The sequence below is a fragment of the Cetorhinus maximus genome, chromosome 12, assembly GCF_964194155.1.
Source record: "Cetorhinus maximus chromosome 12, sCetMax3.hap1.1, whole genome shotgun sequence".
In the NCBI taxonomy this organism is placed as follows: Eukaryota; Metazoa; Chordata; class Chondrichthyes; order Lamniformes; family Cetorhinidae; genus Cetorhinus; species Cetorhinus maximus.
The window spans coordinates 107,303,245-107,325,354 of record NC_135890.1 but is presented as its reverse complement, the minus strand read 5'-3'; the positions used below and the strand labels follow the sequence as shown (position 1 = coordinate 107,325,354).

Here is a 22,110-nt window from a genome sequence, read left to right as displayed (position 1 = left end):
CCATGAACCTGGTGACCTGAGCTGTTGCCTGGCTGAGTGCAACTCCATCACCCTGGCGCTGTGTAACCACCTCATCAACATCAGCCACCTCAAGACCCTTAACCTGTACTTCTGCAGCTTCCTAGCCAAGGCCCATGAGCTGGAGCAGCACAGATGAAGTAATGGACCAGTGAGTACATAAAACAATAACATTTTTACAAAGTACTTTACAAGCACAGATTTTCATTTTTATACGACGTATTATATGATCTATATAATATGCAAACTTTACTAATTAGGTACTGAATGTTGCTACGCAGCTTTATTGCTGTTTTGTTTTTGTTGTACCTGGGATCGTGTTAAATTTCATGTGTTCAAATAGAATCAAATTGGAAGATAGTTTGGGAAGCACTATTCTAGACTAGGGTCTAGTATTGAGGGAGTGAACACTGTAGGAGGTACTACTTTGATATCCTATTTGAGAGCCCATTGTTTTGATCAGCTTGCCAAAGGGCCAATCCAAGAAGTCTTTGGGGATCAGGTCAATTGAGATTCAAATTCCTAATTATCACACCATGGGGATTCCAGTAAGTGACAGTTTGATTGTATTATTTGAATGTGGTGGATGCACAGCTCAGTGTTATGAGAGCCAACCCAAAACATGGTTTTAGTGAGAATGCCTTGAGAAGGCATTGTGAAGGCAGATTTGCAAATTTTATTGAAATTTCAATGGAAAGGATTAATCCCCACAAGAAAACATATAGACAATGAAGTTAGTGACGAAAAATTAATTCAAGAAATATATGCATACCAACCAAATCATAACCAGGTACAAATTCCACCCTTGTAACTGGGAAGCAATATTAAATATAGATTTGGGATCATTAGGACACAGAGAAGAGGCTATTGATCCCATCAAGTCTATGCTGGTTCTTTGTAGAGTAACCCAGTCAGTCCCCATTCTATCCCTGTAGCCCTGCAAGTTTATATCCCTCAACTGCTGATCCAATTTCCTTTTACAATCACTGATCACCCCTGCTTTCACCATCCTGGTAGGCAGTGAGTTCCAGTGCATCACCATCTTGCTGTGTAAAAAAGCTCTCCCTCACATTGCCCTTGTATTGATTGCCCAAAAGTTCAGAAACAGGTGTCACTAGATCAGTACGATGTGTGTAATCCAATTGCTTGCATCTGTACTTTGTGAATTTTTTGTGCTTCCCTTTCTACCTGCCTTATCCTCACATTTTTGACAACTGTTCACACACTTTCCACACCTCTCCACAAGAGCAACTACTGCAGATACTGGAAATGTGAAATAAAAACAGAAAATGCTGGCAATACTCAGCAGGTCAGGCAACATCTGTGGAGAGAGAAAAACAGAGTTAACGTTTCAACACAATGACCTTTCATCATAATCTACTCTAGGGCAATTAGGGATGGCCAGTAAAAATGCTGGCCTAGCCAGCGAAGCCCACGTCCCGTGAATGAATAACAAAAAATTGTTTTCCACATCTGTCTTTCATATGTCTCGTTACATCTCCTGAAGTCTCATCCTTTTCTCAGTTCTGCCATTTAACTATTTCCTGTTTTTTTTATCATTGTGTTTCTTTTCTTTGCCCTCTCTATGTCCTGTCCTTGTTAAAGGCTGCTCTTGGCCATAGCTTTCAATTGTCAACTTTCACAAGAAGGTCAGAAACCAAAGTGGACACTTGCGTCCACCGATGCTGTCTGACCCGTTGAGTGTTTCCAACGTTTTCCACACATTTACACATTTCCAGCATCTGCAGTATTTTGCTTTTTGTTTGAAAATTAAAGGTAAGAGAATGATTGGCTGGTAGGTGAAACCCTTTACATTAAATTCAACAAGGCAAGGAAGAGAAAGTCAGGAGAGCCTTTATAGATATGAAATTAAAGGTTAGTTATTCACTAAATATTAGTGAAAACCCACAGGCAAATCTTATTAATGAATAGGCAGAATCACCCCAGATTTGCACTAAGTGCGGTGGTGGGCGTGAAAAACGACATTTGACCTGCTGGCCGCAATGGCGGGTTTTCGTACCGTATTGTCCGCTTTCCGCCTCTTTAAAATAAGCAGCTACAGGAAACGCGCTGTCTCGCTGGTGTGTGGCCTCTGAATCGCCAGCCCCGCCCTTACCTCACCATTTCCTCACTCTTGGTGCATTATCTAAACTGCAACCACACACACAATCCTCAATGCTTGCAGCCCAGGACTGCTCCAGTGAAGACATGGCCCTGAAACCCATGAAGAGTTCAGTGATTGGAATGCATTTTTTAGACCCACCATGATGTCCTCCACTCTCCCGCTCTGGCCACAGTAGGTCCACCAATCTCACCACTCCGGCTTGGGAGGCATTGGCAGTGCTGCTCAGATGAGGTTGGCCATCCAGTGCAGAAAGAGGATGAATGATCTGATCTGTGCCACCAGGGTAAGGCAACCATCTTATCGCTCTAAACTCTCACACTCACAAGGCAGTCACACACTCGCCGGCATCTCACTCACTGCGAGCTCAAGGGACATCACCACTCACGCTCTCACACAGACCTTCACATTTCCATCTGGCCTCATCTCCTCTGGAGACTGCCTCCTCAGCCCTAACCATCTTGATCAACGTGTAGCCCCACACGTATCCTGGGATTCCCTCCTTCCCCAGTACAGCCTTCGCCCAGCAGCCTCTTTCCTTGTCTGAGTTCTCCCCCTCCCCCAAGCAAGCCCTAGCCCTGCAGCCATTGAAAAGCCACCTCCGCCTTACGGCAGATCTGGTAGCTATAAACCTGCCCATGAGCACCCCCTAAAAGTGATGTAGTGTAGCCTGAAAAGCCTGGCACTGATGACCACAAGTGTTGCCCTAAGCAAGTTAGGCAAAAAACCTCAAAGTCCCGAGCGCAGTGCAGCTCGCCAGATGCACATTACTTATGTAGAGTTGTGAAACATATCAGTGTGATGGTGCCTGGATGATCCAGTGTGGGGGGAATGATTCCAGTAAACAGGGCTTATAATGAGATGCTAAAGTATTGAAATTAGGTTCCAGATGTGTGGCGGCGGGAAACGCGGCCCCGCCATTGGGGGTGGAGTGGATGGTTTCATGATGATGTAAAACCAATTTTTGGCCTTCTTGCCACATTGTCTGCTCACGCCCACCATGATGCCCACTGCCAACAGGACTGGAGGATTCCACCCAATGAGTTATGGCCCTGATTGATCAGCTCACTATTATCAAAGATCTTTATTGTGCAGCATTAGATAGTTCATCTACTGCGATATTGTGGAAACAGATTCAACAGTAATCTTCAAAAGAAAACAGGATATATACTTGAAAAGGAGAAACATTCAAGGGAATATGAATAATTGGATAGCTCTTTGAAAGAAGCCACACAGATGATGGGCCTAATGGCCTCCTTCTGAGCTGTACAACTCTGTGATACTAAGGTTATTGTAATACATCCAATTTACTCCACAAATCTATTCACCGTACCTTAGTATGTAAGCAAACTTAAAATATTCATAACAGCTAATTAAAGCAAATGAATCCATGATCTATGTGAATAGAATCAGTCAAATAATCGATAATAATTTAAAGAAGCTTTATTTATTAACTGCTGCCAATACGTAATGTAAAATAAATGTAAATGATTGTTTTCCAGTTAATTGCCATTTCTTCAATAACTAATTTAAACATGTTTCAGAATTCAGCAGATTCCATCCATTCTAAATCTTCCTTAAGCTTTATCTCATTTGCATACAAATTCTATTTAATTTGTACATATTCTCTGACGCAGGAAGAATTAATATGCAGTTTGTATGTATGGTTAAATCTAATTCTAATTCAATTCAGCTGATATTATGTAATAGTGAAATTCACTTTATAGTCATTAGTTTCATGATTAATTTTCAAGTCTCCTTGCCTCCACGGAGACGCAAGTTGATGGTGATGGTAGAATGTTGCTTAATGCCGTAGGATTCCAGTGTGCGGCCGTCTTCTAATGGTATCGATCCATAGGTCAGGTAGTATTGGTTCGATGAAAGCCGCTCCAGAGATTCAATCTTATTTCTCAGGCTCAAAACCTTGTCAGTTGGGGATACATCAAGTGTCAGGACACGCCCATTTACAGTCCTGACGAATATCTGCATTGACGTTGTGATGACCAGATGGAGCCTTGCATCAAAGAATATTCCGGAATGCAACAAGGATTTGTTGTCATCCAGAATGGCTTCATTAAAGCTCAGGCGTTGCTGGTAAACTGGAATGTCCCATTTTTGCTGGATTTGTTTCTTGATCATTGAGATTGTGTTGTCAATATTGACATTCAGGCTTAATGAGCTCCCATCCAGTGTAAACACAGTGATTTCAAACTCTTTTATTGGCTAAGACAAAAAAAAAGATAAGAATGTAGCAATGAGTTGTGTCCTGGTTTCTAAGTGCTCTGATAATTACATCTCCTTAATTTTCACTTAGTTCTGTTGAAGGGTCATTCGGACTCGAAACGTTAACTGTGCTCCTCTCCGCAGATGCGGCCAGACCTGCTGAGTTTTTCCAGGTATTTTTGTGTTTGTTTTGGATTTCCAGTATCTGCAGTTTTTTGCGTTTATCTCCTTAATTTTCATCCTTTCTCTCCTGATTGATTGTTATGAGGTGATAACTACACTCCGTATCTCACACAAGTGGCCATTGTTCTTGTGTGAGCTTAGACAGTGAGTTTCACTCAACTGTCCAACCCAGTTGCATCTTAAATTTATCTGATACCCACACATGGGGCAGAATTTTGCCCTTGGCCTGCGGGCTCGGCAGGGCTGGTTGGGAAGCCGCTCGCGATCGGCACTGCACCGAGATTTCACGCTGGCGGCCAATGAAGGCCCGCCCAGCGTGACATGTGAGTGGCAGCGCTGAGCGGTGCCTGTGTGAGGAGGGTGGGGGGGGGGGAGTGATCAGGAAGGGTGTGAACTTCACGAATGCGCGGGAGTGAATGCTGCATAATATCCCTGAGGCAGCCGTAAGAGATATGAAAGAAAATAATTATAAAAATTAAAAATGTACTGAAACATGTCCCCTCGTGTGATTCTGTCACATGAGCAGGGACATGTTGTTAATTAAAGATTTTATTTTATTTTTATTTGCTCTTGGAAAACTCGTCCGCCTGTGGATAAGGTTTCCAAAAAAAATGCAAAGGCCGCTTGGTCTTTTCGCCTGCCCGCCAGCCATTAGGTTGGGCAGGCAGTGAAAAATTTATGTTAATTAATTATTTAATGGTCTTAATTGCCGGCGGGTGCATTTTGGTTTCAGTGCACACCCGTTGGCCGAACTATTGCGCAACCGCGCGTTGACCCCGGCACGTTCGGCCAAAGGCCACATGCGTCATTTCATGCTTGAGCGGGTCAGGCTCGCGCCCACCAACCGAGAAAAAATTTCTGCCCACATACAATATGTGGTCAGCGGGAATCCCAGCTGATTCTTTCTGCAACTTGAGCACAGGGGTGTTGAGGTGAATTGTAGCACTCCCACCTTCACCTCGTTGACATCCTCTAACTCTGTATGGACTGAGAATTGAACCTGGGGAGCTTCTGATTAATGTGACTCTCTATATATATCTTTAAATCCTGGCAACTGGTCTATCATTTCTAGCTTGCTTTAAAGAATGAAGTTTCCAAAGGAGGATTGAGGTAATTAATGGCCTGAATCTTAGTGTTTCTCAGCTCTACCCTTACAGATTCCACCTCATTGGAGCTAATATCTTTCCTCACTATTGCATTAATTTCCTCTTTAACCAGCAATGCAACTGCACCACCTTTTCCTTTTTGTCTGTCCTTTCTAAATACTGAATACCCCGGGATGTTCAGTTCCCATCCCTGGTCACCCTGCAGCCATGTCTCCGTAATCCTGACTATATCATATCTGTTTACATCTATTTGCGCGGTTAATTCATCCACTTTATCACAAATGCTCCTCTCGTTAAGGCACAAAGCCTGAAGGCTTGTCTTTTTAACATTACTTGTCCCGTTCCCACTATTTTTCACTGAGGCCCCGTTTGATTCTTGCCTTTGATTTCTCTGCCTATCATTTTTCTTATTCTCTTTTCTGTCTTTTGTTCTTGTCCTTGATTCCCCCTCCTCTGACTCCTTGTAAAAGTTCCCATCCCCCTGCCATTTTAGTTTAAACCCTCCCCAACCACTCTAGCAAATATTCCCCCAAGGGCATCAGTCCCGGTCCTGCCCAGGTGTAACCTGTCCAGTTTGTACTGGCCCCACCTCCCCCAGAACCAGTCCCAAACAAAATTTGGCATCGAGCAACATAAGAAATTATTAGCACAAGTGACTGAAAGCTTGGTCAAGGAGGTAGATTTTAAAGAGCATCTTAAAAGGAGCAGAGAAAGTTAGAGATATGGAGAGGTTTAAGGATGGACTTACAAAGCTTAAGGCCTGGGCAACTGAATTTAAGTTCAGATGATCTAACAAAATGTCTTTGTGCTTTGTGGGCCCCTCAATAGGATAATTACCTTCTACTGCTCCTTCCTCATCGAGTGGCCATCGAGTATGATTGTTGTTTTGATATAAATTGTGCAAACCCCTCTAGCCGTTTTATTTTTAGAAAATTCCTGTACTTTGGAACCATATAATCTGTCATTTCTATGATATTTTACCTCAACATCCCAGGGGGTGATGTTGCACACACAGTTCATCTGTAAACAATTTTCAGCTTCGTTTGCAACAAGGTCCCACCGAGCATTTCCGGCAACGTTTCCCGTTGGATCTGCAGGATCGAGAATCATCGGCCTAAACATTCAAACAATGCAATAATCACCAGTCAAAAGATGTATTTTCAGATGCTCATTAATCAGGCTGCACAAAACTTTGAATTTTTATCTTTTAGGCACATTTTTAAAAGCCTACAGTAAACAATTACTGATTCTGTGAGCCATTCACAGTTGAAAAGACATTATAAACCAACTCTACTAAATTGTCTGCCAGTTTTGCTGCAAATAAAGTATTTGTGCCCAACTTTCCCACTAAAGTAAATGCTTCTTTATTCCTCTCATCTTTTTCTAGCTGTTAGGTCTCTACTGATGCCATTCTTGAAGTAGCCATTGGGATGCACACAGTGACCAGCGATTGCTTTTCCCCCAAATGTTTGCATTGGACATTTTGCCCCTAAAGCCAGATTCCACTTACTCCGGGCACTTTTATTTATTTATTGAATAATTCAGTTAATCGTAATCTGATTCTATGTATCAAAGTCACATAAGTAACTAATTCCTGGCAGAGCCCTGTGGCACAGCTCATGTAAGTCTTAGGATGTGCTGTTTCTTAAAGGCAGGAACATGATTTTGTATTTCCAGATCCCTTTGTTCCTCTACTCCATGTCGATTCTTATTTTCCAAGTAATATGCAACGTCCTCATTCCTCTTACTTAAAAAAGCAAACTTTGAATAAGGAACCTTCCAAAATGGCACAGGTGGGCGTATTTACCTTATGAACTATCGTGGAAGCTTAGAAATCCACTTATTAGGTAATTTTTATTACTTATGTCTATAATCTCCAGTAGAAGAATGAGAGGGGACAAAAGGAGAGATTTATTTTACACAGCAAGTTATGATGATCTGGAACACATCACCTGAAATGGTGTTGGAAGCAGATCCAATAATAATTTACAGAAGTGATTTGGATAAATACCTGAAGAGGAAATAAATTGCAGGGCTATGGGGGCAGAAAAACAATGGACAGACACCAGTTGAACAGCATTTTCAAAGAATAGGTATGATGGGCTGAATGGCCTCCTGTGCTATGATTTTCCATCTGTAAAAAGACTAATAACATAAGTCCAACTTGCCTCGGCTCTTGGAGTTTATTTTTCAGGTATTGGCCCACACGGGGATGCTCGAAGTTATAGTTGTCAGTCCAGAACATCCATAGCTCTCTGTATTTAACAATCAGTTCCATGATTGTGCGGAATCCTTGAGCTGTGTTGAAGTTCTCTCCCCCACCTATGCTCTCCCAAGCATAGATGATCAACAGCTCCAGGGCGTACTTTGGTGGGAGTAACTCTCCATGTCTAAGTTGTTGTTTATATGGTCGTATATACTGTTGCGTTAAAAAAAAAGTCAATGCATACTCTTGCACAGTTACTTTCTCATGCATAGCATTTAAAAGTAAACTTTGCCAGGCAGGGCTATCAGTACAAAGTCTCACTTGATTAAGGTGCGAAGTGATTAGCAACTGAAGCAATGGTGACATGAGGAAATATATTTCTTTCCCAGTGAGTGGTGGGATTTGGAATACACTAACTGACAGTGTGGTGGAGGCAGAGCTACTCGTGGCTTTTAAAAGGGAACTGGATGATTATCTGAAGATAAAATGTTTGCAGGACTACAGGGAGGAGTGGGACTGGGAGTGTGCTGCACCTGCTGAAGGCTGGCGCAAACATGACGGGCTGCATGGCCTCATTCTGTGCTGTAAACATTCCACAATTTGATTCAATAACCCATCAGTTTTTCTCAATCCTTTCCAACACCCTGAGTGTCACCATTTTCCTTCTTTTACAGATGATCCCTAACACATCAACATATGTTCTTCCTTTTCAGATTTCTCTAACCAGCTGTTATTTCTCCTACCTCTTTTTGAATTTTTAAAAAAAGTTTTAAAACTTTTGAAGGTGACTGGATTGGACATGTAAAGAAAGTTAATATAGCATATGGGACCCTAAACATCATAAATAGAGGCATAGAGTACAAAAGCAAGGAAGTGATGCTAAGCCTTCAGAAAACACAAATTAGGTCACAGCTGGAATATTGCATCCACTTAAAGAAAGAAGTAAAGGCTTTGGGGAGAGTACCGAGGTGATTTACTAGAAAGGGTTCCACGGCTGAAGAACTTCAGTTACATGCAAAGACTGGAGAAGCTTGGCTACTTTGCCAGGAGCAGATAAGGCTAAGAGGAAGTTTGATAGTCATGTTTAAAATTATGATGCATTTAGATAGAAGAAATAAAGAGAAACTGTTTCCAGTATGAAAGGTCAATAATGAGAGGGCAGCGATTCAAAGTGATTGGCAAAAAAAAAACAGAGGTAACATGAGGAAAAGTACTTTCACACATCGAGTGGTTAGAATGTACTGCCTGATAGAGTGCTGGTTACAGATTCCATGGCAGCTTTCAGAAAGGAATTGGATAAATACGCAAAAAGAAAAGAATTGAAGTAAAAGGTTTTTTTTAAGAAAGTAAATGGGGAGAAACTGTTCCCATTGGCAGGAGGATCAGTAACTAAAGCTTTAGGATAACTGGCAAAAGGGCCAGCGAGGAAATGAGAGCTTTTTATGCAGTGAGTTATTTTGATCAGGAAAGCATTGCCTGTTAGGACATTGAAAACTGATTCATTAGTAACTTTCAAAGGGAAATTTGTTATATACCTGAAAAAGAAAAATTTGTAGGGATATGGAGAAACAGTGGGGGAGTGGGAATAATTGGATAGCTCTTTCAAAGAACTGGCACCGACATGATATTCCGTATGGTTACTTTCCATGCTGTATCATTCTATGAATTGTGTATGGCTGGAAAATTAAGGACTAGGCGCATTGACCTTTGTGCCTCATTCTTCAATCTACATGTCTGTTCAGAGACCCTGGGGGAGAAATTCATTCATGTGGTGCTTCTTACTTTGATTCCCTAGGGGAAGGCAGTGCTGTGGCCGCTACCCATGCAGCTCATGTGGCATTCTTCATTGGCCTCACTGAAGAATGCATGGATCGCGCAGGTAGGGACCCATGGTGCTGCCTGCCCCCAGAGAGAGTCGACATAAGTCTCTGTAGCAAGTGGCATTATGCAAACAAATTTCTCCCCCCTGCCCCTGTGTGTGCAGCCTCGCCTTACAAAATTTAGCCTTTAATGCCTACACTTCTTTGCATAAATCTCGGTACTTAACAAGATAAGGATGGGGAGAGAACAATTTGCACTTTTGGCATTAAGTGGTAACTCTAAGCAGTCCTCAGGGCAAGTGCTGAATGGCACTCCTAAACTATCTGATCACACACATCCAGATCAGGTATAATGAGGGCTGGATGAAAGTCAACGCTTCCTCCACTCTGCCCCAACCTTAAAATATTCCCATTGACATGGACGGCCAAGGTTTTGGAACTCAGGGCTGGGTACATCTCAAAACCAGAGTTTGAGCCACATATGATCAAGCAGAAATTGAATACCGCACCTAAAATAAAATCACAAACCGGATGCCCCAGGTTGGCCTGAAAGCGCTCCGGGACCTCCTGGATCTATGGCATACAGGAAAAAGAAAATAACTTGCCCGTTGATGGCATGTACTGCAGTGAAGAATCCTGAGGCTTGTCACCTGCTTCATTCATCTGAAATCATTTCCCACAGGGGTCCTTAAACAGCTGGTAGGCCCCTCATTAACACGTACAAGGGGCCTGGGGCCCCGAATGCATAGAAAATGAGACCAACTAAGTTAGCAACAACTCAAATATCCACACGTATTGAGCATGGGTTACCTATTGCTGAACTTGTTGTTTTTAATACCCTAAATTTTTAATTTAGTTATTGTTAATTAAATAAACAGGCACAAAAATACCAAATTTTAGCTCATATTTCCATACTCTCTTCTTGATGATCCCACTGATCTGAGTTGGAATAAAACTTGGTTAACAAAGCTAGAAGAATAGGTTTTTGATTGGCTGTGCAACCTTACAATTATCTAGCTACTTTAACATGGCAGCACTGCCCACTGTTTTAAGAATCTCTTGGGTAAGGTCAGTCAGAAAGAGCCCTTCCTGGTCAACTAGATGACCTGGAGACAGAGGTAAAAACTCACCAGCTCATGTTTTTTCATCCATTAAAGTCAATGGGTGGGAAGTCATGGGCTCAAAAGCAAAGAAGTGAGACTTCTATAGCCACCATGTCAGGGCCAGATCAACTGGTTAAGCTTCAAGAAACATATAGGTTGAAAACATACTGTACCATAATAGGGAGAAGTGAGTCCTATGCTATTTTAACAAAGGTGTCAACTTCTTTATTTTCAATGGTTGTTGCCTTTGTTGAAATAACAGAGAAACACATTCACAAGTTTTTCCATAACAGTGCATAAATCAACTTAACAGCAGTGCCTGTACCTACCACTTTATACCAGTGCTTCACAAGACGGATAAGGCCCTTAAGTTTAACCGGACGCTGCTTTACAAAGTTCCTCTGAAGTTCAGTGAAGCATGTTGAGAATTCTCCTCCAATCCCATTGGCATTAATCAGGTCAACATACACCTGGCTATCTGGGCGGAAACACGTTTGCTGACCTTTAGGCCAATGAAAAGGTGAAATCTTATTTTTCCAGTACTGGACAGTTTAATGCAGTATAAATTGCTAATGATTGATCAAAGACCATTTTGTATGGGCTAGAAGGAAAAGGAAGCTTTGTAATGCTGCAAACCAGAAATTAAAACAGAAATTGCTGGAAATACACATTGCCTGGTATATCCAGAGGGTTCTCCTGATTTCCCCAAGGTAACTTTGGTAGAAAGATCAGAGAGATAGTGGGAGCAGCTGTTTATGCTGTTGCTTTGCGCATTCCAACAAGAGTATGGCAGGAGATCAGCACAAGCCCTACAGAAATTCTACCACAATATGTCTGACAGCATCAAAATAAAAGAGAAAGACAGGTTTCAAGTAGACACTGTGAAGCCAAATGTCCTCAGTCGTTTCAGCAGGGGTAGCATACACAGATGGTTGGGTAATCTATTCAGAGGTGGGGGGGAGGGGGTGAAGAGCCTACAAGATAGTCATCAACACAAGAGACTCAGGGGGCCTGCACCTGCATTCCAGTTCCCCTGGACACCTATTTCAGCCCTGCAGGCCAGTACACTGAATGAAGAAGTGTACTGGCCTCTTGAAGAGCAGAAGTAAAATCCATCATAGGGAATGTGGGCCGCTTCCTGGCCTGGACTCCAGTCATCATCTCCACTTCTATCCTTGAAAAGGTTTCCACCAGGAATATATTTCTTCGATGAATGGGTCTCATTTACAAAGGGAGCTGCTATTGTGGATTTCTGCGAGGGCTTGAAAACCCCATCCCTGCAGCTCGAAGCCTGAAACCAGACCTCCTGGCAGCATGGCAGGTGGTTACCTAAGATGCAGCTCTGGTGGCCATCTAGCCTTATGCTAAGGAAAATAAAGGGCCAACAATGGGTCCCATTTCTACAGAGGAAGGCAGTCTCACCGATGGAGGAGAGGTGTTGGAGGCTGATGGTGTGATCAAGGTCATGGTGGAGCCGGCCTGTAAGGGGGAGGCCTGGTAGGCAAGGGGCTGGGGCAGGTGAGCAGCAGAAGCAGCTGAATTTAAGAACTCCTTTTAAATGCAACTAATTTCCACCCAACCATTTACATTCAATATCTCATACCTAAAGCATCGAATGCTGGTAGAACATCAACCTCTATCGAATCAGACACCTTTCTGGATTTAAAGTGGAAGTTCAGGGAACGAGGAGAAGTTAAAAGGCCAGATGGAGAGGTTTTGGGCTCTGTCATGATGATCTCGAATGCGATAGATTGCTGGAATTCCTTCAGCATCTGTTGAATTACCCCCAAGATTTCACCCCGGTTTTGCTTCTGGTCTTGGAAACTTTTGAACTGGCTGATGAAGACAACCAGATCTGCATCCGAGCGATCTTTTAGAGCTGTTCCTTTTCCAGCAGAGCCGCCCTGAAAAGAGACGTGAAATAGCAACACAACCTTTTTAAAGAAATGATTAGAAAAATGCATTCTCTCTCATATCACCAGCTGGGGCCTAAATTCAATGTTAACCTTGTCAGCCCTTTATCCACCATTGCCATCTTTTGCCAAATCCAATACCAGACACGGAAAGGCGAGACAGGTGGCCTGAATTCTGATGTTTGCTTTGTATTTTCTTTTGAGTTTGAAAGGTCAAGGGGTGATCTAATCAAAATGTTACAAATGCTATTGAGATTTGATGGGGTGGATCCTCTCGTGGGGAGAAATCAAAACAAGGGGCTGTAATCCTAAAATTAGAGATGAGCCACTTAGGAATGAAACCAGGATGCACTTCTTCACATAAAGAACAGCAGAAATCTGGAATTCACTCAGCCAATAGGCTGTAGGTGGCGAGTAAATTGTAATTTTCACGACTGAGATTGATTGATTAACGATATTAAGGGATTTGGAACAAAGGGATTGAGATACAGATCAGTCATGATTTAACGGAATGGTGGAACAGGCTTTAGGGGCTGAATGACCTACTCCTGTTCCTCGGGGAAAATAAGGAGTCAGAAACTCATCTTGGGGTTGAAACAGTCCGGTTCAGCTTAAGAAGGTTGCCAGGAAGAAGGATGAAGCTGGCTGTAAGGGTCCTGAATTTTTGGTGGCAGCCTGAGACAATGGTCTAGAATTTCATCTGTGCAGCGCCTATTTTTCTTGTGCTAAACAGTTTCCAAAGCATCCAATATCGTGCACAAGAAGTACTTGTTCATTACGAGTCAGAAGTGTGTTGCCCACCATATTGGAAAAAAACAAAAAATAATTAGCATGCACTGCCCATGCTGGGAACAGGTATTAAAACTTTGCATATGGAAATAAGGAGCCAAAGGCCTTCACAGCAAGATGAGATTAAGGACAGGAGGATTTTTACGGAGAGTGTGATGACGACAATTTTGAAAGAGGTGTCCCTGAGGAGACGGAACTATTTACCATTAAGTAGGTACCTTGAAGCAAAGTTAAGTGATCGGCAGGAATGGAGTTGCAAGCAGGAGGTATGTATCATGTACAATATGATAAGAGAATGGGCATAGAAGGAGATGAGGTAAAATTAGAGAGAAGCAGGGGCTCATATAAAAGGGGTTAGGGAGGAGATGAGTTGAGGGAAATATTTGGCCTGGCGGGAAGAGGTGAAGCAGCTGAGGTTGCTGAACTCTGGTGACAACAAAATCCATCTCATCCCACTTGCTGGTAAGGATAGATGAGGCTGGGAAAGGCATTTAAGGAGACAGTTGACAGTAGAGTGAAAAAAACCTGGGATTATCTTTACCTTCCAGGATAATACTAGAGTAGTGGTCAGTTTTTACAGAGTGAGTCCTTGTAGAGCTTGATATAATCCAACCAGATCTGGTGTTAGGTGGACAACAGGTACATGGATGTTGGTGTTCCTTGGATGACAGAGTAAATATAGAGCCATAGTAGGCGGAACAAATGAAATGCAAGTCAGTGAAGGGTTTACTGGAGATGAAGGAATTGAAAGTGGAGGGGAGGATATCACTGAGCAGATCAAAGGCTTTAGGGGCATCATGGCAAATTGATGCTGACAGGCAATAAAGTTGGAAGTTAGAGCCCGCAGCTTAAAGTGATGGAAAGAACTTACACATCCTCAGCCTTATATAAGAATTCTGTTTGGACTTTTGGGCACTATCAGCTCTGTCATTGGTTCCTTTCTTTCCTTTAATTTGCCCCCTCAATCCTCAATCTTTCCTGTTCTCCTGAAGATACTGATTCATGCTCCGCAACACTTTGGAATCTCACCTGAGTGCCCATCTCCTCCATGAACCTAGACAGTGGGTCTTTCCAGCTCATTTGGTAATGGAGGAGTGTCACAACCTCAGTTGATCCCCGTGACAGATGCACATTGCACAGAGGATATTAAAAAGTGATCAGGAGCAGCAAGTTTACATCTCTCTTTCAATGGGCACAAAGGCAAATTGTGGGCCCTGCCGCTGTACTTGAGGTTATATAACCAAGCCAAGACCCAGAATCAATCTGGAGCCCATCCCAACCTGAATAACTAAGTACCATGTCAATGCAATTATTTAATGAGTCACCAAAGCTGCCTAGATTGTTCTCCATTGGTGATATTCTTTTACTAGTCTATTTCTGAAGAGCTGGGAATTCTGTTGGACTCACCTTCACTGTTTTAATGATTTTAACAGAGCTGTAATCAGAGAAACATTTTTCCTTTAAAAATGTGCAGATCTTGTCGATAGTCTCGCCCACCTGCTGCTGGAACCTCTGGTCGGGTTGGAGATCATGAGATATAAGTGTATCCAAATATTTTGGAGCTATCTCATACAGATCCATCATCTGGAATATAAGGAATAACATTAGAATTAGTAATTTTACTTCCACTCAGGTAGTTCCTCAGGCTATGGTTTCACAAGTGCAAGTTCCTCTGCAGTGTCTGAGCCTGATCTACTTGCTCATGTATTTTCCTGCAGTGATCACTGGTACCTTGGTGGATATTTTCCCTCTCTATTCCAGGACTAACTTTGGGAAATGAACCTGGGTTCTTCCTAGTTTGTGTAGTTCAGAAGCACACTGAGCAATGCATTGACCAACTGAATCACTGAGAGGGCTTAACTAGTTAGAACTCATTAACATCAGTGCTCATTAGATATGGTCATGAATTGTATAGGAACAAGGAGATGGGATACAATATCCTGTCCTATTCACACAGATCCTTTGATGAACCAACTTTGTGTCTCTCCCTGATCTAAGTTGTCAGGTTGGTCTCAGCAATTAGCAGCTTTACGTATGGCCTCAGTAGCCATGTTGACTCAGTAGACATTGACAATGTCCCCAATCTTTTGTGAGCAGAAAAATTCATGTTGTCCTGTATCTGTGGCACATGTACCCTTAAAGCAACAATGGAAAGGATTGTCATGTCCATTTTTGGGACTGAAACACCCTTCCCATCATTTGAATGGGTTTCCTGCGCATAGAAATTTACGAGGGGAAATCAGGTCCACAATCCAGTTGGCTGCAAGCTGTTAAATGGGATGAGCAGAGAGCCCGAAAAGAGCCGATAGTTACTCCTGAAGGGAATGTTGCTGCAATGTGACAAATGGACTGATCACATGTGCAGTAAGGAAGGCAACAAAGTTTACGCTGATGACTTTGGAGACTTTATTGCAGAAATTGAAATAAAGGACAGTGATGATAAAAACAAAAAGTGCTGGAAATACTCGACGGGTCAGGCAACATCTGTGGAGAGAAACCGAGTTAATGAGCAGGATTTTTCAGTGCGGTGGCAGGTCCGACACGCCGACGCCATTGCGCTGAGTTGCGAAGTTCCGACTCTGGCACGCACCCGCCGATATGTAAATGGCCTAGTAAGGAACTAATGAAAGTAATTGTAAATGCTGCCCGTCTAACCTTAAGGTTGGCGGACGGGCAGGCGAAAAGGCCAAGCGGCCTTCACGTTTTTTAGGAAACCTCATCCACGAGCGAGATGAGGTTTCCTCAAGCTTTTATGAATTAAATTTAAACATTTTCATAAATATATAAACATGTCCCATCTCATGACACAGTCACATGAGGGGACATGTTTAAACAAAATTTTAAACCTTTTATTTAATAATTTCAAAAGCCCTTCTATCTCCCTCAGGCAGCTCCGTGCCTCAGGGAGATTGAAGCACTGTTTTCGCGCATGCGCGAAAGGCCGCTGGCCCCGGCTCTCCCTCCTTCCCCCCCCACCACCCGCACAGGTAGCGCTGAGCGCGGCTGCTCGCGTCTTACGCTGGGCAGGCCTTAATTGGCCCGCCTGCCTAAAATGGCGGCGTGGAGCCGATCGCAGGTGGTGATTGGCTCTGCGACTGCCCACGCCCGCCGAGCCCGCCCGCCACCTGAAAAATTCAGGCCAGTGTTTCTGGTTGATGATCTTTCCTCAGAGCGCAGGGTCAAGCATAGAACAGGACAAAAGACAGTGATCCTGTTTGATGCAAAGAGCAACCAACTGTCAAATGCCAGGCACTTGCTACATGAGTGGGCATCACAGAGTGGGTGAATGCATCCTCCCAGGCATGGCTGGGAATAAAGATTAGAAAGTACATCAAATCTAATGATACCACTGAAAACACAGATAACTTTGAATAAATGTCTACTCTCCTTCAGACACAGCATCGAACCCAAGGTAAATGTTGACCTACCCACGCGGGGGATGTGGTGGTATAGTGTCAGTGGTCTAGTGATCCAGAGGCCCAGGGTTATTCATAATATCTGGAATTGAAAACTAGTCTCAGTAATGGTGACCAATCATTGATTGTCATAAAAACCCATCTGCTTCACTAATGTCCTTCAGGGGAGGGAATCTGCTGTCCTCGCCTGGTCTGGCCAGCATGTGACTCCAGACCCACAGCAATGCGGTTGACTCTTAATGCCCTGGCAAACCACTCAGCTCAAATGCAACTAGTGAAGGGCAACAAATGTTGCTTTGCCTGCGATGCCCACATCCCACGAAAGGATAGAGGGAAAAAAGTCCTACACAGGACTGCATTGGAGTGTCAGCCTTGATATTTTGTGCTCAAGTCCCTGGAGGGAGAAACTACATTCTGACTCAGGTGAGAGATCTCCAACTCAGCTCAGCTGACAGTTTAGTTTTCAAAAGTTTTGAAGTAAACAACCTTCCAATCGATTTGATGGCGTCAACCCCAAGGCATGTTGCCAATAGAATTATCATTTAAGATAAATATTTAACATATTTACCTGGAAATTTTTCACAAGGTTAATGGTAACTGAACACATACAAACCGTAAGTAACTCACCTTTGACGCTGCAGAGATCGATATGCGAGCCGAGGTTTCATAAACTGCAGAGGATGTAGTAAGTTTCTATTCCCCGGGATTGCGACTGTCTGGTTCAGTTTCGATTTCCGTGCTCTCTCTCCAGGCATTTCCCAATCTGCCGCTGCAGTGTGAACATTGTTTGAGAGGGGAGGTTCCTACAATGACATAGGCAGCAGGGTGGATTTACCCCCGCCTCTCATTTGGATTACGCAATCGTTATATAAAAGACTGACTATAATTTCTGGCTGAAAACAATTACCTGCACTTTATACGGATGGAGGATGAAGTTTAGGAACTCACCAGGAAGGACATTAAAGAAAAAAAGCGAAAGACATTAAAGAAATTCAGTTTAGAGACGACAATCGTGTGTAACATGGAGACTAGTAAATTAATAAAAAAGGAATCTTGCGTTAACAAAGCGAAGTTATTAAAATTGGTTGTACTGCAACAGGCCTGAAAGAATGAAGCTTTGTACAGGGGAGGCGGCGGCATAGTGATATTTTCACTATACTAGTAATCCAACGACCCAGGCTAATGCTCCAGGGAACCTCGAATCCCACGGACAGGACAGATCCGTCAGGCCTGCAGGCACAGTGGTATATGGTTGAGTCGTCAACCTTGACTCCAGCACCCCCATGAAGTCTCATGGCATGACAGGGACAAGGAGAACTCCTGCTGAATGTTGAACACCATTTGGAGGAAGCTCTGAGGGAAATCCTGGTGGGGGACTTCACTGTTCGGAAGCAGCAGCACAGACCAAGCTGGCTGAGTCCTAAAGAACATAGCTGCTAGACTGGGTGGTGTGGGAGCTAAAATGAGGGGGAAAAGTGTACTTGATCTCATCATCACCAACATGCCACCAATGCAACTCTCCATGACAATAGCTGTAGGAGTGACCACAGCACAGTCCATGCGGAGATAAAATCCCATCATCACAAAGAGGATAGACCCCATTGTGTTGTGTGGCTCTACCGCTTTGCTAAATGGGATAGATTTCGAACAGGTCAAGATTGGGCAGAGGGCTCTGTGGGCCACCAGCAGCAGCAGAATTGTACGGCCCAGCATGTCCCCCACTCTCCACCCTCCTTAACAGCACTGTGGGTGTACCTATATCACATGGACTGCAGTGCATCAAGAAGGCAGCTCACCACCACTTCTCAAGGGCAATTAGGGATGGGCAATAAGCGATGGCCTAGCTAGCGACACCCACATTCCATAAATGAATTAAAAAATGAATGATAATAGAATTGCTCAGGCTAATGTAATTTATTCAGGCTGTATTTCAGTAGTAGATGTGCCATAGATGCATCGTGTCAGAAAGCTTCAGCACATATTTTAGACCAGCAGTTCACAAACTAGCGAATGGGGTTGTGAGGGATGTATATGTATATTGAAGTGAGATTGTCACCAAACCTCCAGATGCTAGCCATTTTACCAGATTGATTGTTAATCAGTTTAACTCAATATCTCACAATAAAAAGTGACAGGATTTGCCCTGGATCATCCCAGATCGATGACTACCTGGCAGAAAGGAAACCCCATTGTTCCAGCTAAACTCCAATGTTAACACAAATCCTAACCTGATAATCACATCAAGGCAATTTTTTGATTGACAAAGGAGTCAAGGGTTATGGAAGGCAGGTAGGAAAGTGGACTTAAAAGCACAATTAGATCAGCCATTAACTTATTGAATGGTGGGGCTGGCTTGATGGGCCGTTTGGCCTACTTCTGTTCCTATTTCCTATGATCTTATGTGATTAAATTTGATGGTGTTGAGTGGGGGGTGGGGGGGGGGGGGGCGCGAGTGTGGTAGTTTTCATCACCTGATGTTCTAACTCCAGCAAAAGACCAGTGGCACCCACAGCGAAAAGGCTGAAAGTGGCTGTTTATACCATTTCACTGAGTAGTCTACGGATCTCCCACCGGAGACTGGAAAAACCCCTGCAGAAATTCAGGGTCATTGCTTTTCATCATGAATTGTAGACCGTTGACAGTCTCTGTGGAGCTTATGTTTGTTTCTTCTTCCTTCTTCTCTTCAAGTTCTCTCATCGTCTCTTGAAGGCAGTGGCCCAATGCTGGACACAACAGTCAGATGATGAAACTTTCTGTAACGTGAGTGAATGCATTGCCATTCACACAGTAGGTGTCCAATTTGCCATGTACTGACCAAGAATCCAAAGTGAGAGCACATTTTCAAAACGATAAAAGATAAAACCCTGAAGCTGAGGGTGATGTGCTTTTCACCAGCAAAAGACCAGTGGCACCCACAGCGAAAAGGCTGAAAGTGGCTGTTTATACCATTTCACTGAGTAGTCTACGGATCTCCCACCGTAGACTGGAAAAACCCCTGCAGAAATTCAGGGTCATTGCTGAAAACGCCACCAGTGTGAAGCCCAGATCGATATCCCCCCTCCTCTAAGACTGTGCCCAGCAACTGCACTGAGACGCAGGCAGCATCCGGCACTGCCCTTGCCCTGTTTGTCACTCAGTCTCCCCTATAAGCCAGTGACTACTGCCCATGGCCGATTCGCTGTGTCTCAAATCCATCGCCAACCATGAGCCTGGTGGCCTGGCTGAGTGCAACTCCATCACCATGGTGCTGTGTAACAACCTGGACTCCAACATCAGCCACCTCAAGACCCTTAACCTGTAATTCTGCTGCTTCCTAGCCAAGGCCCATGAGCTGGAGCAGTACAGCTGAAGTAACAAAGTAAGGTGAGTACATAAAACAATAACATTTTTACAAAGTACTTTACAAGCACAGGTTTTCATTTTTATAAGATGTATTATATGATCTATATAATATGCCAACTTTACTAATTAGGTACTGAATGTAACTACGCAGCTTCATTGCTGTTTTGTTTTTATTGTATCTGGAATCGTGTTAAATTTCACGTGTTCAAATAGGCTCAAATTGGAAGATAGTTTGGGAAGCACTGTTCTAGACTAGGGTCTAGTATTGAGGGAGTGAACATTGTAGGAGGTACCACTTTGATATCCTATTTGAGAGCCCATTGTTTTGATCAGCTTGCCAAAAGGCCAATCCAAGGAGTCTTTGAGGACCAGGTCAATTGAGCTTGAAAATCCTAACTTTTGCACCATGGCGATTCTAGAACGTAACACAGTGATTGTATTATTTGAATGTGGTGGATGTGCAGCACAGTGAGTGAGAGCCAACCCAAAACATGGTTTTAGTGTGAAAATGCAAACCTTGTGAAGGCAGAATTGCAGATTTTATTGAAAGTTCAGTGGAAAGGTTTAATGCCTACAAGAAAACATATAGACAATGAAGTTAGTGACAAAAGAAATAATACAAGAAATATATACATACCAACCTAATCACAGCCAGATACAAATTCTATCCTTGTAACTGGGAAGCAATATTAAATATAGATTTAGGATCATTAAGACGCAGAGGAGGCTATTCAGCCCATCAGGTCTATGCTGGTTCATTGTAGAGTAACCCAGTCAGTCCCCATTCTATCCCTGTAGCCCTCCAAGTTTATATCCCTCAACTGCTGATCCAATTTCCTTTTACAATCACTGATCGCCCCTGCGTTCACCATCCTGGTAGGCAGTGAGTTCCAGTGCATCACCATCTTGCTGTCGAAAAAAGCTCTCCCTCACGTTGCCCTTGTATCGATTGCCCAAAAGTTCAGAAACAGGTGACACTAGATCAGTACGATGTGTGTAATCCAATTGCTTGCATCTGTACTTTGTGAATTTTTTGTGCTTCCCTTTCTACCTGCCTTATCCTCACATTTTTGAAAACTGTTCACATACTATCCACACCTCTCCACAAGAGCAACTACTGCAGATACTGGAAATGTGAAATAAAACCAGAAAATGCTGGCAATACTCAGCAGGTCAGGCAGCATCTGTGGAGAGAGAAAAACAGAGTTAACGTTTCAACACAATGACCTTCCATCATAATCTACTCTAGGGCAATTAGGGATGGCCAGTAAAAATGCTGGCCTAGCCAGCGAAACCCACGTCCTGTGAATGAATAACAGAAGATTGTTTTCCACAATTGTCTTTCATATGTCTTGTTAAATCTCCTGTGGTCTCATCCTTTTCTCAGTTCTGCCATTTAACTATTTCCTGTTTTTTTTTATCATTGTATTTCTATTCTTCCCCCTCTCTATGTCCTGTCCTTGTTAAAGGCTGCTCTTGGCCATAGCTTTCAATTGTCAACTTTCACAAGAAGGTCAGAAACCAAAGTGGACACTTGCGTCCACCGATGCTGTCTGACGCGTTGAGTGTTTCCAGCATTTTCTACACGTTTTCACATTTCCAGCATCTGCAGTATTTTGCATTTTGTTTGAAAATTAAAGGTAAGAGAATGATTGACCGGTAGGTGAAACCCTTTACGTTAAATCCAACAAGGTGAGCAAGAGAAAGTCAGGAAAGCCTTTATAGGCATGAAGTAAAAGGTTAGTTATTCACTAAATATGATCTGGAAACCCAGAGGCAAATCTTATTAATGAATAGGCAGAATCATCCCAGATTTGCACTAAGTGCAGTGGTGGGTGTGAAAACTGACATTTTACCTGCTGGCCGCAA

The 22,110-nt window shown here is 43.2% G+C and overlaps 1 protein-coding gene across 1 annotated transcript in view; it reads right to left on the bottom strand.

Moving 5' to 3' along the window:
* Positions 1-22,110, bottom strand: part of LOC144688011 (2'-5'-oligoadenylate synthase 3-like) — a 60,400-nt gene that overhangs the window by 24,456 nt on the left and 13,834 nt on the right. The window contains exons 7-15 of the mRNA XM_078554664.1: positions 19,471-19,622; positions 17,527-17,592; positions 14,891-15,067; positions 12,385-12,685; positions 11,111-11,283; positions 7,821-8,071; positions 6,497-6,766; positions 5,311-5,404; positions 3,904-4,363 (exon numbers count right to left, since the gene is read on the bottom strand). Coding sequence (XP_078410790.1) covers positions 3,904-4,363; positions 5,311-5,404; positions 6,497-6,766; positions 7,821-8,071; positions 11,111-11,283; positions 12,385-12,685; positions 14,891-15,067; positions 17,527-17,592; positions 19,471-19,622 — 1,944 coding nt within the window. The remainder of the gene's footprint in view (positions 1-3,903; positions 4,364-5,310; positions 5,405-6,496; positions 6,767-7,820; positions 8,072-11,110; positions 11,284-12,384; positions 12,686-14,890; positions 15,068-17,526; positions 17,593-19,470; positions 19,623-22,110) is intronic.